At 38.1% G+C, this 16,930-nt stretch overlaps 1 protein-coding gene and 1 pseudogene across 14 annotated transcripts in view; one reads left to right on the forward strand and one right to left on the reverse strand.

The window, feature by feature from the left end:
* Positions 1-16,930, reverse strand: part of Cep128 (centrosomal protein 128) — a 355,586-nt gene that overhangs the window by 196,975 nt on the left and 141,681 nt on the right. For all 14 annotated transcript variants that reach the window (XR_013044433.1, XR_013044434.1, XR_013044435.1 and 11 more), the window contains 2 exons: positions 10,617-10,793; positions 7,161-7,220 (listed from right to left, as the gene is read on the reverse strand). Coding sequence is in view for 10 of the 14 variants with exons in the window: in XM_016005823.3 (XP_015861309.1) it covers positions 7,161-7,220; positions 10,617-10,793 (237 nt within the window). In the remaining 4 variants the exon portion in view is untranslated. The remainder of the gene's footprint in view (positions 1-7,160; positions 7,221-10,616; positions 10,794-16,930) is intronic.
* Positions 15,312-16,117, forward strand: LOC107402492 (small ribosomal subunit protein eS6 pseudogene; annotated as a pseudogene).

A 16,930-nucleotide genomic window follows, 5' to 3' on the forward strand; every position in this document is an offset into this window, starting at 1 on the left:
AAAGAAAGAAAGAAAGAGAAAAGAAAATCCTTGAGACCACCACTCGCCAGCCTCCATTTACCCTATTTTCACTCAGTGATAGAATCGCAAATACAGAAACTCAGCCCGCACTTCCCTTTCCTGGGTCCATTCAGTTCAATCTCATCTTAGTGTCTGACCTCTGATCTCTATAGTTCATACAGTCAGTCCCTGGCATTACTGAACAGTGTTAATAGAGAAGCAACAAATCTGCCTTGTCCTGCTGAAATATAGTAAAAATAACACGTAACACACACACACACACACACACACACACACACACACACACACACACACACAAATCATTCCTGAAACTAGCCATCAAACAGGTTTCAGTTATAAATTAAATTGCATCCTTTCAGAAACTGTACACTAAAGCAAAAGCCTAAACACATATTTACAGAGCACTGAGGGAGGTGAAGAGAATCATTTTGTAAGGGTAGGACCCTAACCTTGAGAGATAGTGCCTCTGTGAGAAGAAAAAGAGACCAAAACTCTTTCCCATAGGACGTACACAGAAGACAGATGAAGATGAAGACACAGATAGAAGGTGGCCTCCACAAGCCAGGAAGATACCTGAGATACCTTCATCGTGGACTCTCTCCCCAACTATGAGAAAATAAATGCCAATTGTTTAAACAACCAGCCTGTGGGATTTTGCTAAGACGAGCCAAGGAGAGGACTATAATGTGACCAATGGCTTTAATCGACTCCTGCAAAGGCTTTATCCTACTGTCAAACAAAATTAGGATTCAGTTATACTTGGAGGCTTCATACAAAGTGAATATGAATATAGACTGTATTAATAATCCAAAATAAAATTAAAATTTATGGAAATTTAATCAACCAATAATCAATTATGAGAAATCGTGTTTGTTAGATAAATACCCAGCATCTTCATTAAGTATCTTGAAAAAAATGGCTTGGAACCTAGGACTTTAACCACTGCAAATTATAATTAGCTGGCAAGGCTATTAATCATACAGCAGAAACCTTTCTATGAACCACTCACAGGAGCATTTTACAGATTGCATAATAGACTCATTTATTTACCAACATCAACAAGCAGTGCTAAATAAACCAATACAGGGAACTTGGAAATAAGGCAGTTTTTATCTCTGTAGCTCCAGCTCATAATTGGGTGGGAATATTCATAAGCAGCTAGTAAAACTATCACAAGGATCTTTCCATTCTGTGGGAGCCCTCTACTGAGACTTCACATAACACAGCAAAGTCACTAAGTAATGACTCAAAACTCAAAACCAGAGAAAACAGAAAATTCACATAAAAGATGATAGCTTGTGCAGTCAGCAATAACACTAGGACCCATAATTTTGCTGCTTTAACTACTATGCTTACCTCATCAAAACTCTAAAAATAATTTCAAAGAAAAAAGGCTTACATAAGAACCTGGGAGGAAAAAAGAATGGCATTTTTTTAGAATATGCTAAGTCACCAAAGTAAACTGAAGGAACATTTTACATGTTTATGTGGCACTGGGGATCAAACCTACGGCCTCACACATGCTAGGCAACTGCTCTACCACTAAGCCAATCCCCGTCCATTTTTACTTTGGTTTTGAGATACAGTCTCACTAAGTCCACCCTTGAATTGATTGTGATTCAACGTCCTAAAGAGTTGGATTATAGGCCAGACTCAGATTAGGATTATCATTTTTAAGTAATACTTTCTTCACATTTTATTTCTAAATATGAACAAAAAAGACAAAAATCTCCATAATAACAGTATGTTTAAAGATTTAGTTTCCCCTAAACTGTGCATTTTCCATATACATATGGAATATATATATATATATATATATATATATATATATATATATACACCCTAAAGCATATTTCCAATAAATGAAACAAACAGGGAGTATGCTATTTTCATTTTTGCTGAAGGACAGAGTGTTAGATAATTATTCATATCCTAAACAAGAACATACAGTACCAAACATTTTTGACACATACTATTTCAGAGGCAATATCCAAAAATGTCAAGTTTTATTTGAAAATGGACTACAGAACTAACATAGAAAAACAAAGAATTCAATAATCAAAGTGCAAAACCCTTCTCAATAACTCAGGAGCTTCTGTTCCCGAGAAAACTCAAAATCATGGAAGCCTCTATTCTCTGATCTGGAACAGGAGCAGTTAGTTACACTATAATTTCTCACATCACTTGAGTGGACCACAGTAAACAAGGGACTTCCCAATGCCTAGCATCGGTAATACTATTAACACAAGAAGTGTGGCTCTGAGAACGATCCCAAAACAGGAGAACACAGGACCTTCAACTCCAGTACTGTTGAAGTGCATTTCCTATCTATACAACCTTAAGGTTCATGGATCTGAATTAATGGAAGAAATACTTGGGGATTAAACTATATAATGAAGGCTGGGAATGGTGACCCACACCTGTAATCCCAACAAGGAAAGACATTTACTGAAATTCCATGTGTTCACTACTCATCCTTCTGTAATTACGAAGCAGAGGAAGTACTTTGAGTGCAAAAATGTAAAAACTCCAGTGGAATGGTTCTTTGGGATAAGAAGTTACTGAGCACTGAGTGAGGCACATTGCAAAAAGTGTGAAAAGTGTAACAGGGAAACCAGACACAGAATGTCCTCCTGGGTTAAAAACTAGAGGAGTAAGTGGGAATTCAGTGCAAGGGACAACAGTCAAAAAGAAAGGATGCAACGTTCTACACTGAATTCATTTTTTTAACATGTTAAAGGATTAATTACATTGGACCCTGAACACATGTAAACCACACAGCATTCAGGATTCTGCCTTGTGGGTGACATCATTTTCCTTTACTGACTCTCTGTGACGGTTGAATGAAAATGTTGGAGTAGGTGTGGCCTTGTGGAGGAAATGCATCTCTGGGGGCAGGCTTTGAAGTTTCAGATGCTCAAGCCAGGCCCAGTGTGGTACTCTTCCTACGGTCTGCTGATCTGGATATAGAACTTTCAGCTCCCTCTCCAGCACCAAGTCTGACTGTATGCCACCATGCCTCCCACTATGATGATAAGCCAGCCCCAATTAAATGTTTTCCTTTATAAGGGTTGCCGGGGTCATGGTGTCTCTTCACAGGAAAAGAAACCCCAACTAAGGTACTATCCTAAGAAAGGAACTTAGATATGGAAAGAACAGTCATTCAAAATAGCATGTGGCCCCATCCTATAGTACCTGCCTGCTAGATTTGAGACTTCATCCCTATTGTCTCATCAACAGTTTTTTTTTCATTTCCCATTGCCCTCCATTTAAACCTACATGTCCTTGCTTCTCTTTGAACTTTACTATCCAAACAGATATTTCAAAATATGGATTCCACTATTAGCTAGCTTGCTAGAGAGGACTCTGCCTGCCATTTATTTAGGGATCAATTCTTTCTAGTACTCTTCCAGTTTGACTTAAAAAAAAAATACATCTTAGTCTCCACCACTTTCTGACATGACGACAATTATTTGAATGTTATGCCAAAACATTGCCCCCATCTTTTTGTGACTGTAAATCTCTGAATAATCTCTTTAGATCTACCATCAGTATGCCTCAACCTCCTACCCTCACTTCAATCCGACCACCTCTAACCCAGTTCTTACATCACTAGAATGTGATACTTCTATAACACAAACATGAGCACGTCACTCCCTTTTTCAAATTCCTTCCTGATTATTCATTAAATGCAGATCTCAATCTGAGCTCCTAAAAATGGCATAAGATGCCTCTCCCCATAAGTCTATTCCCCATCTCAACCTGGAGCCTTCTCTCTGCAATTTTCTGCCTTGCCCTTTCAGATTCTGCTCTGGTCAAACCACTTGGAGTTTGCTTGCATTTCTCACATTCTCTCTGCATACATGTGCTTCCATGTGTCACCTTCAGGATCCATGAAAGACATCAGACTTCCATGGCAGCCTCTGCAGATACCCATTAAACTCTTCATATACTCAAATTCATGTTCATCTACCTTTTCAAAAAAAGAAGGTTCCTCTAGAGCTTATTAACTTTTATGCCACAAAATGTAGCATAGCATCTAAGATATAATATTATTCTCTGTTAAGCAAAGGACAGCACAATCTCTATGCTCTGCTAGAATTTATAACAAAATCTCATCCTTAATCTATGGGAACTACTTGCCGGGCATTCCTTAATAGCTATCTCACCTCTCTTCCTTCCTACAACATCTTATTCTGATGCTCCATTGGTTATTTTATCTGAAAATCTGGACCAACTCAGTTGGACTTCATGTTTATATCATGCCACCACTGCCTACAAAGTGACAGTGATGAAAAAAAAAAAAATCCACCCAGCCTGCTGCTGCTTCTACAGTTAACACTAACCAAAGAAATTCATTAAGTAGATTTATGAAAACAATTACCAAATGTCCTCTGAGGTCCTTCCCATACCGCAAGATGTCAGCATGGACTAGCTGAATAGCAGTTCGACTTTCCATACAGTTTTGTCCCCTGATTTCAGATCTTATCTCCAATACTTATAGAGCTGTCTAGTCATAGTTCATGGACAGTACAGGATTGCAGCCCATCAATAACCCTAGCCATCTTCCTGGTAAATAGATTCAATTCCTCCCTAGTCAGTTGGTCAGCGTGGTATTTTTTATCACACCCTTTTACACTGTAGACAGAACAGTTGTCTCATGCAGTATTAAAGCTGGTCTGATCACAAGTTCAATCCCATTAAATGATAAGAGAAAACTGCTCACCAGCTCCCAAATTAAAGAGCTATGATTAAGAGTCATCTCTGCCTCTCATAATTTAACTGAGCCACAGCAGTGAAAGCTTTCTGTTGAGAAATGATAAAGATTTTAACTTGAAAGAAAATTCTAAGTACATTGCTCTTGTTGTCAGAACTGCAGAGTTAGGGAAAAGAAAAAGAGAAATGTTCAATTAATGCACAACTGAAGTTCCCAGCCAAGGAATTCTGAGATACCAAAACATACATTCTACATTTCCAATGCAAGAGGCAAAAATGAGAATTTGCATCTGTTTCTAAGAAAAACGGTTTAAATGTGCAGGATTGATGTTTTTCAAAGAAGAGGAAGAATTTTGTACAGGAAGGTAAAGTCTGTGCTCATTCACAGTATTTTATTTTTTACTCTCCTGCCTAGAGCATGGTTGACCTTCCAATGTGCTGTCCTGACATCCCCCCAGCAGCCCCCTCAGCAACCTCAGCAGTGGCCACTCTCTTGGCTAATACTCTCAGCTTCCCGCCACTTTTACCCATAATTAGTCAATCAACTTCCACATGATTTTTTTTTATTCTATGTGTATAGATATGTTATCTATATGTCTCGGTGTTTTGTCTGTGTCCCACTCGTGTTCCTGGTGCCTCCAGAGGCCAGAAAAGCAGTTTAGACCCCCTGCAACTAGAGTTAGAGACCTGTTGTGAGCTGCCACATGGCTGCTGGTAACCAAACTCAGGTTCTTTGGAAGAACGGTCCGTGCTCTTAACTGCTGATCCATCTCTCCAACACTTACATAATTTTTATAAGACCAAATTTAATTGTTGTCTGTCCTTCCAGGAGCTTATTATGACACTCTTGCAACATTCTAGCCCGCCATCTTGCCAGCACAAACATTTTCCTATGCTCCTTTGTCAACGTCCTCAAATAGCTACAATAACTTAACGCACTTCAAAGATGTTTTGGAATCTGTCCACACCTCAGTATTAGACCAGAGACTAGATGAGAGAGAGCCATGGCGACTGACACAAAGGATTATAGAAGACAGGAATGTTGGCTGAATAAGCAAATACTCTGAAGGACAATGCACACAGTGGTACAGCATTGTGAGGCAGATGGCAGGTAATATTCAGTCTTTACATGGTAGTGAACAATTTCCTTTCCTCCTGTGAGACTTCACTTTTCTCACGTTTTTGAATAAGCATAATGGGAATGTGGAGTGTAGTCCAGTGGTACATACAATGCATAAGGCCTCGGACTCAAGCACAGCAATCAATCAATCAGTCAATCAACAAACATCAATCAACAACAAACTTAAAAGTCTCTTCATACAGGAAACTAGAAAACAGGAAGTGTAATTAGCCAGTTTATACTACAGGTGATTTTATGATGAAGCTTAAATAAAATAAAAAGATTTATATATGTTTACCTTAAAGTTGAAAAATTATTTTATAAAAAACTGCAAGTGCATAGGAGTAATAATATCCCATATATTTTAATCAGTGAATTTGCAAATGGATCCATCTCACAAAAGTAGTTGTTATATATCCCATAGTGAAAAGTAATGGAAAGGATATAAGAGGAATTGGAGGGGGGAGTTATTAAAATACATCATGTGCATGTATGAAATTTTAATACAATAAAAAGGCATACCATAATGTAGAATTTTTAAATAAAAATAGAAAAATATTAATTTTTAACTTCTATTAATTTACAACTATTTTTTTTTCAGTGATGACAGAGGGAAATTATCTTTAGGACATAAAGTAGGCCCTTCTCATCTTGTAAAGAGCAACCTGAGAGTGAAGGGGGGTGCTTGAGACAAGCAAAGTCAGCAGGCTGTAGGCTCACACCAAAGAATCAGGGTGCATTCAATAAATGTGTAAAATAAACATGAGTTCTAGCTAGTCTGACATTTAGACACTTCCACAGAAACTCTCATCTAAATAAAAACCAGAAGAATTTGTCTCTGTTACAATCTGGGTCTTAATTTAAAATTTTTATCACCCTTTATTTTCTTATTTTTGCCTATACAATACATGTAAGATAAATACTAAATGAGAGAAAATAAACTTAGATGCTTCTAACATGTAATACAGAAACGCTTCTCTGGCAACCAAGTGTTACATCTTTTTATACTCAGTTATACAACAAAATATATGGTTAAGGTAGGCGTGGCAATGCACAGCTATAATAGCAGCACTTCGGAGGCAGAGGTGAGTAGATCTTTGTAGGTTTGAGGCCGGCCTGCTCTATACACCTAATTCTATGATGGCAGTGCTACACGGTGAGACCTGCCTCAAAAGAAAAAACAAACAAAAAGATGTTAGATAGATAGATAGATAGATAGATAGATAGATAGATAGATAGATAGATAGATAGACAGACAGACAGACAGAAGATACATAAACTTTAGGAATCCATGATGAAATACCTTGCTTTCAGCTAACCAGCGATGTGGGTCATAATGTAGTTCAGGCCCAGAGGTAAATACCTACAAAAAGAGGAAAGAATGTTAGAAATAGGTTTTTTTCTGGTATGAAAGCACATAAATAAAATTACTGACCACAACATCCAAATAAATAGTCCTTAACTGTAAGGCTTTGAAAAGAGGAAGATTGTATCAAGTACGCAATCAATTTCAAAGCACAGTTATCAAGTGCCTATTATGCATTTATTTACTGGATGACAGCAGCCGGCCAGCTCAGACAGAGACACATAAGATGAGCTAGCCGTCAAGTGCTCCCCTCACTAGCCTCTGGAGTTGAGCCCATGAGGTCTCACCTGGCAAGCAACCTTGATTAAAGCCTGTTTGCTTTGCCTCTGACTTCCTCTCAGTGCTGTTCCAGTAATGGACTCCACAGAGGTTTAAATGTGCCTACAGAGAAACTTGATTCTGTCTCGTTTATCCATCTTTATACCTTGGGGTCCATTTGGTTTTATCAAAGACTGTAAAGAGCAGCTCATCAAAATAAATTTATGCAAACATTGCTTTATATCTCAAAACAGACAGAAAATTTTGTATTAAACTGTTGCCTATATTAGCTGCTCTGATTTCCTTTATACCAACTCATTTATAAAATCGCTCAACATCTGCTTTTGCCTTATTACTGAGCTAAATCTACACTCAAAAGCTGCTGATGTCTTTATAATTGTAAACACAAATTACATTATTCCCAGTTCTTCAAACTCAGTGCTACATAGGATATTTTTGCAGAACTTCTCGATGTGTTTTATCTAAAAATATCCTTTCTTTTCTAAAGAGATGTCTATTTCTACTCTCAAATGCTTACATATCTCCAGATGTATGTACACAGTTCTCTGACAGACTAACAGGAGTTAATTCGCTTAAATACATACTTAATACATTTTAAGTATCCACCACGTTCCACATACAAAAGTGTAGTACACCCAACACTCTTTTCTTTAAGTCTAACCCAGCTCTTCTGCTGGTTTGTTTGGTTTCACTTTGTCTTGGGTTTTGAAATGGGGTGTTGCTATGTAGCCGCGGCTTTTCTGGAACTGTGGACACCTATCTAGAGGAGGCTGGCCTCTCTTCTGCGGCTCCCATGCTAGTTTAAAGGCCTGAACCACCACACCCAGCTCTAACCTAAGGTTTAGGTGCTCCACCTTTTCAATCAGGCTTTCCCTAATTGCCCAAATTCTCTATTTCTTCTTCCTCTTTCAACAACATGCTATGCTGCTAAGTATCTGTGAGCACCCGTTTGTCACCATTTATACTTTCCTTTTCATTAACCAACTCCATGAAATCTTTACTACCTCAATCAAATCTTCCCTTTGGGTAATAATATTTATTTTGATATAATACAAGCAATGTCATGATTTGCTCCACAGATTTGCAAACGATTTCATGTTTTAAAGAACATCTTTCACCAGTTATAAGTGGCAGAACTACAGGTTATCAGGGTCATGGGACTAAGATACTAACATAAGGTCAAAGTATAAATCAAATACACAAGTGTTTCTATACAGTGGGGAACACAAAGCCCACTCAATGGACAACGATGACTGCCCATTAAGGTGCCATCATAGTAAAACTCAAGGAACTGTGACAAGAATGCTGTAACAGACCTGTGTTTAAAAAAAAAAAAAAAAGACAGGAAGAGAACCTGTATGTACATATAAACACAACAAAACACAGAATTACTTTCAGAGTGTATTAAAAGGGTAATTTGTTCCTATAGAGCAGTGGTTCTCTACCTTCCTCATGCTATGAACCTTTAATACAGTTCATGTTGTGGTGACCCTCAACCATAAAATTATTTTTGTTGCTTCTTCATGACTGTAATTTCACTGCTGTTATGAATCGTAATGTAAATATCTGTGTTTTCAGATGGTCTTAGGTGATCCCTATGAAAGGATTGTTTGACCTCCAAAGGGGCTGTGACCTACAGGTTCAGAACCACTGCTTTAAAGATACAAAGTATTTAAGAATGTTCCTGTCTATGATATTCATGTGTATTTTCTAACAGTTACATGTAACAAGGTTTAGTATGCATCTTATAACATGATTTACATGTTTTGGTTTTAATGATCATATATGACTGAAAACTACTCAAAATGAAATAGTTAAACATGGAGTAAATGCTACATTGCTAATATATGCTCCTTTGCATGAAATTAGGGTTTACAAGTCACATGTTCAGAGAAGCTTTAACATTTAAGAAAACAGCATTAGACAGGAAAAAGATAAGGCAGCATATAAAGACCCTATGGCAGGCCCAGACTCAGCTCTCCACTTAAACCTAACTACTGCTCATCTTAGTCTCACAGCCTTGTCACACTGTCTCAAAAGAACGAATAGGGAACTGCAAATTACAAAGTATCAACCAACTCTATTCATTCTACCAATTGAAATATTTGTAATATAGTTTAAGCCTTAGAAACCTTTTCCTGAAACAGTAGAATCATATCTTTATTTTCTTTCAAACATCACTTAGAGAAAAGGGAAGATAGGAGGAAAAAAATCATGAAAGTGGGAAGAGATCTCAGGAGAGCTCTGAGGAAGAAAGAATGGCCCAGCTTCAACATAATCTAAGTGCAATACCACATTTCAGTATGGCCATGCCATAAAATAAAATCAACAGCTGAACATGAGGCTCCAGCCTAATGTGTTAGGAGTATGTCATGTGAATATAGCAATGCCAGAGTCTACATTTGAAAAGCGTCTACCTTCAAGGAATTCAAACACCCATGGGACCCTTTTTATATGTCATCTCCTAACAACCATTAATTGAGAAACAATGAACCCATCTAAATACGGGAAAGAGTAAGTACACCAATCAGAACTCGAACAACAGGGAATGTGCAACCGCAAAGCGTTTACTTGATCGGGCCCCAGTCAGTCCACAGAGTTTCAATTCCTACTTCAGATTTCATTACACTGATATATAGGAGCAAGAACCCAGCCCCTCCAGGTGTGGTTCTCTTTTCTACACTAGATTTCAGGGAGCATTGGAGAGATGGGTTGATTTGAAGGGTTAAGGGAGACACAGTACACACCATACTTATCATTAAACCACTCAAGAAGAATTCAACAGCATCGCTAACAAGCTACCATGGTGGAAAATTCAGAATCCAAGCTTCTTGATTCAAAGGACGTTTCCTTGATCAATACTCCTGCCTCTTCGTTGAGGAGCTATCTCTCACTCAGTGAGACATAGGTAACTCAGTAGAACAGCATCACACTTTCACCAGGACTGTGTAGTAATAGTTTCTAACTCCTACGCAAAGCAAGAAGTTATTTTGTTTCATAAAACATTCTGAAATAAAAATGTGACTCCCATATAATCACATGTTCCAATCCCATTATAATTATATATTAGAAAACTAACTGAAAATTTAAGGTACAATGAGAACTCATAATTACTTTCAATTTCTCCACTGAGTCTTTGGAGAAAGTCTGACAAGCTGCATCAATTTCCCTTCCTATTACACCAAGAATAGACTCCTGTTCCGTCTCCAAACAAAGAAGTTGATCCTTGAGCTGCAGCCTGGCCTCTTCCATTCTCCGTAAGTGCTCTTCTTCATTACTTATATGTTTCTCCTGTAACGTGAGAAATAAAACAGAACCTTAGTAAGCAGACCCAAGACACAGCTACCTATGGACCAAACCTAAGAACAAGATTAAAAAACGGATATGAGTGGCCATCTCTTCACTTAGCAAAATAGATAGCTCATGAGAACTAAGGTATAAACAACTGACAAAAATACTATAAAAATTCTGGGAATAAAAGAAACAATGTTGAAAATGTCCTCTGCCATTTGACAAAATGTTGTTAGTGGGTCAGAGAAAAAGCTAAAACCACAAATTGATAATGGGTGAACCCTAAACATTCGTAAAATACCAGAAATATAAATTACCAAACACGGTGCTTGCTTTCACTGTGTTATCACCTAAATTCCATCACAAAATATTCCTACAAAGTTCTCATTTTTGAATGCCATCATGCTACACACATGCTTTTGAGACATGAAAATTCAATAAAGACCAAGATGGAAACACATTCCAAGTAAACAAATACATTTAATGAAAAGGTTTTTAAGGAGGTCTTGAAGAGATTACAAGTGCTTCAGGGTCGCCTCTAGGCAGAACAATTTGCAATCATTAGTACATATTATACAATTCTCAATAGTTTTGATTAAACAATTTCATTAAAACCAAGTATCCTTGACAAGAAAATTCAAAATCTCCAATGCCCCGAAGTCCATAGCTTTAGGTAGATTGACACAACACTCAGAATGCTTCACTTTGGGTTGTGAATTAGGAATGGTAAACTGGTAAAATCACCACAAACAGTCTAAACCCTCAAAAGCTCGACAATACGAGCTTTTTGAACACGGGCTGAAGAAATTCAAAGCCATGTATCACAGGGCATGCAAGATAATGAAATTACTTAAACTGTATAAATAACAAACCATAGTCATAGTGCTAGTTTAATATGTATTCAGTCATTACACACTAGCCTAGTAATCTTTAACAACTAATTAGACACAAGTAAACAAGCAAGAGTATGTGGGCATCAAACCCACTCTAAATTTCAAAGAAAAAAGAAAAGAAATACAGTTGTTAAAAATTAATCACTGGGGCTGGAAAGATGGATCAGCAGTTAAGAGCACTGGCTGCTCTTCCAATGGACCTCAGTTCAATTCCCAGCACCTACATGGCAGCTCACACCTGTCTGTATCTGGTTCCAAGGAATCAGATGCCCTCTTCTAGCCTCTGTGGCACCAGGCACACAAGGGGTGAACAGACAGACTTTCAGGTGCAACACTCTGTATAAAATAAAAAAAAAAAATCTTTTTTTCCTTTTATAGGAAATAGATTCTTTTCTCGTAGACTATGTCCTGATTATAGTTTCCCCTCCCTCAACTCCTCCCATTCCTGCCAACATCTACTCCCTTTCTGTCTCTCATTAGAAAAGAATGGGCTTCAAAGTGATAACAACCAAACATGACAAAATGAAATATAGTAAGATGGATTTGGACATGGCAACAGGAGGAAAGGAGTCCTAGGAGCAGGCTCAAGATTCAGAGACCCACTCACTCTCATACTCAGGAGTCCCAAGAAAATACTAAGCTAAAAGCTGTAATATACATGTGGAGGACATGGTGGAAACCAATGTAGGCCCTGTGCTTGCTACTTCAGTCTCTTGTGCGCTCATCTGTGTCTTGCTTAGTTGACTCAGAGGGAATTGTTTTTTAATCATGAGAGGAAGAGTAATGTCTTAATAAAAAAAATACCAATATTTCATTTCAATTTAGCTTATATTATAAAATAAATGAAAGCTCCTCTGCCCACAAGTGCAGAGCCTTTGACAACTTCTCCTCTGCCCTTACATGCAGCCTTACCTTCTTTTCTACTGTCTCCTACTCTGACTCAGTTTCTCAAACATGCCTACTTATGTCTACCCTGAACTCATGAATTTTTACAACTCCGCCTGAAGTTGTTCTACCTCAAAACAGGGCTGATGCTGAGAAACCATTTGTCTTGATGAGGTCAACTTAATCCATACCTAGATCCGGCCCTCAGCTTTACAAACATGGAACTGGAATTTTGTTTCTTCTAAAGACTGAGTAGAGTCATTTCTCAGCAGGAGAACAATGCATAAAGAAATTAATGTACAGAACAGAATGCCATTCAGTTAACTATGTCTATTTGCAACAAGAACTATAACTACCATATGGATCAAAATCACGGCAGTATAACCAATATCAATACCCCTATAGACTACAGTGGAGCAAATGTTGTGTAATAAGCAGGAGACAGAGTTTGCATCTTGAAGTAATATTTAAATGTCCACTCACAGCAGTATGGCATGGCTAACTACACATCGTGGTCTTAGAAACCATGAAGCCAGGTGTGTCTCAGTCCTCTAAGCAGTATTAAGATGAAGGCAGCCAAGGCATACTGCCTTTTTTCCTCTGTCCAAACTCTCTCCTGATTGACACATTTCTATACATCAACTGCTATGTATACCAGATCTCTCTCTCTCTTATACAGGAGCCTGTCTGAGAAATTAATACTCTGGCTTTGAAAAATGTTTGATAATTTTGATTTATTTATTAGGAAATAACCTTTATTGCAAAGTCCCTAGGTAAGATAGTTGCCTTCCAATTATTCCTATGTACTTATCACTATATTATATCTTATTATTCCTTCCTGCCTACTATTGTACTACATCGTATTCTTTAAAGTTTATTCTTCAAGATCCACTACCACTTCTTAGTCATCAAAAGCATGTTATTTATATCAATTTTTAGTTTACCAAATCTTAATGTAATTATGTGTCCATGCATCTTTAACCCACAAATATTGCTTGTGTTTGTTCTTAAATTCCCACACTTGGCTGAATAAATGATTTTGATATTTTTTGTGAAGACTCAACTTCAACATTGTAAAGACAATCTCATGAATTCCCATGCAGGTCTATACTTTCTGAGGCATTAAGTGGCTATGGTGGCCTCACTGATACAGTGTTAAAAGGGTGCTCTATCAGAAGGTACTGATGCATGGGAGACTGTCTACCTTCTAAACCTCAGGAATTCACAATGGCTTTCTAAAGGAATTCTTTTCTGTCACACACAGCCATCTCTTATATAATATCTTTATGTCCCACAACACTCACTCTCTCCATTGTTTGAAGACTGTAAGGAGACACAACTGTAATAAAAATATAACAGCTTCAAAAATAAGGAACAAAACCAAAATGCTACCTCATAACAGGCACTGGGACACAGACTATAACCTCAAGGAATTGAAGGCTGAGGCAGGAGGATTGAAAGTTAAAGCCCTGTCTTGTCTTCATAGCAGTCCAAAGCCAGCATAGACAAATTAGACTTTGTCTCAAAATGGAAAAACAAGAAATATTTTCAAAGAACAATAACAAGCTGGGCATGGTAGTACACATCTTTAATTCTAGCACTCCACAGGCAGAAGCAGGCAGATTTCTATGAGTTTGAAGCCAGCCTGGTCTATAGAGTGAGTTCCAGTACAGCCTGGGCTACATAGTGAGACCCAGACTTGAAAAGGAGAAGGAGAGAGGAAGGGAGGGAGAGAGAGAAAAGACAAAAAGGAAAGAGAAAGAGAATACAGCAACCACAGAGATGTTATAGCTCAGTGGTGGATAACATGCCTACCATAAGCGAGGCCCTGGGTTCACCCCAGTACGGCAGAATGCCGTCTATTTGTGGGAGTTCCGGAGATACTGTCAATGTCTTAACAGTTTTAAAAATGACATTTTGTTTCCAACATACCTATTACCTGAAATAAACCATTTTCTTATACTTTAACAAAAATATTTTTTAAATAAAATGCTTATAGCCTAAGTAAAGCATTTATTTTCAAATAAATTTTCAAAAGTAATCATTTTCTTTAACTGAAAACTAACTTCAATTAGCAAATATGAAATCTCTCCATCCTAAGACCATCTATAACACATTGCTGGGGGAGGAGAGATACAAGAAGAAAACATGGGGAACATACACTATTAAAGAGTGAAACCAAAGCCAGTAAGATTTAATTAAAATTCCCTGGCAGCATGGCTGCACACTGGAGCTACACACATCAGTCAGGAAGTTGGGATGAGGAATATTCCATAACTTAGGAAAACAGCTGACTCTGGCTTTAAATTCCAGACAGTAATATTACACAGCAAATTATGAAACCTTCCTGAACAAAAATTGGGCCTGTCTACAAGTCATTTACCTGACTCTGGAAAGAAGACGCCCATTCCTCATGCCAACGGCAGCAAGAAAGCTAAGCACGCTGAATGTCACCCATGGAGAAAAGGCATCCACTCTAAGTTTTGTTAGAAACGTAGAAACAAAGGTACCAAACTGTAACCCCAACTGTCTTGCAAATTAGGCAAAAGTAAACTATTATTTCTCGAAATGTTTTCTAGTGCTTGTCACATCATAACCATTTTGTTCAAACCTAAGTAAACACAGATGTACATGATAGTAAATTCCGTAAACTCAAAGTAGAGCCATATACATGTATGTTGATATAAAAACTGAATGGGCTCTTTTCTGTGGCGCCTCCTAGGCGGTCGGCTGTGTCAAGATGAAGCTGATTATCTCCTTCCCTGCCACCGGCTCTCAGAAACTCATCCAAGTGGATGATGAGCGCAAGCTTCGTATGTTCCATGAGAAGCGCACAACCTCAAAAGTAGCTGCCAGTGCACTAGATGAAGAGTGGAAGGGTTATGTGGTCCGAATCAGTGGCGAGAATGACAAACAAGGTTTTCCCATGAAGCAAGGCGTGTTGACCCACGGCAGAGTGCGCCTGCTGTTGAGTAAGGGCCATTCTTGTTATAGACCAAGGAGAACTGGAGAGAGGAAGCGCAAGTCTGTTCGAGGGATGTATCGTGGATGCCAATCTCAATGTTCTCAACTTGGTTATTGTAAACAAAGGAGAGAAGGATATTCCTGGACTGACAGATACTGATGGGCCTCGTCGGTTGGGACCTAAAAGAGCTAGCAGAATCAGAAAGCTTTTTAATCTCTCTAAAGAAGATGATGTCCGCCAATACGTGGTCAGACAGCCATTAAACAAAGAAAGTTAGAAGCCCAGGACCAAAGCACCCAAGATTCAGCATCTTGTTACTCCACGTGTCCTGCAACACAAACGCCATTGTATTGCTCTAAAGAAACAGCAAACCAAGAAAAACAAGGAGGAGGCTGCAGAATATGCTAAACTTTTGGCCAAGAGAATGAAGGAAGCCAAAGAAAAGTTGCAGGAACAGATCGCCAAGAGACGTAGGCTGTCCTCTCTGAGAGTTTCTACTTCTAAGTCCGAGTCCAGTCAAAAATAAGTCTTTGAGGGTAACAAATAAATGATCAAACCTTTAAAAAAAAAAAACTGAGCAGAACAAAACAAAAGGCCCGTGAGGCAGCTCATTGAAAAAAAGGGTTTGCTGAAGGAACTTAAGTCAAACCCTCAGAACTAGGGTAAACGTAAAAGAAGAGAGTGGACTCTATGGAGTTAATCCCCTGACCTACACATATACACAATGGTACATGAACTACATGCATACACATCATTTATACACACAGAGACACACAATAATAATAATAAATGAAATTTTAAAAAAGCAATAGCAACTCTAAACTCAAGAAATCAGATAGCACTTCATAAATTCATACTTGCCATCTTGAGAGCAATAGTACTGAGAAACAAACAGAAAGAGAAGAAATTCAGGAATGCTGAGAATTCTTCACTCATGCTAAAGTGCAGTACCATGTACCTTCCTGTCCAAATGGACCTTATAGTAACAACATAAAACCTCAGGTTTCAACCAGGAACATGGTCCATTTCCATGATACCTCAAATGGCCTCATATTATACCACCTGCGATTATAACGCAGCTTATGTCAGGCCCCTCACCAATCTGAGCACCTCTGAGCCAAAAATGTTATTCCTCTTTGTTGCCTCATGGAGCATCTCAAATACCAACTAATTAATAAATTATTTCCTATTCCTTTATGAGCATTTCCTTAATGTAGCCTCTTACATGTCAAGGATAACAGATCCCAATCATACAACAATATGGGGTGGGCATAAGGAAACAAACTTTTTAAAGTCAAGCAATTCTTGTGTTTTGATACGTTTCTTGAAAGGTATTTAATTAATTTTGAACTCGCTGAGGCCATGTGTACACAAATGGGCAGGTTCTTTATGAA

Source organism: Peromyscus maniculatus, chromosome 14 (assembly GCF_049852395.1).
Source record: "Peromyscus maniculatus bairdii isolate BWxNUB_F1_BW_parent chromosome 14, HU_Pman_BW_mat_3.1, whole genome shotgun sequence".
NCBI lineage: Eukaryota > Metazoa > Chordata > Mammalia > Rodentia > Cricetidae > Peromyscus > Peromyscus maniculatus.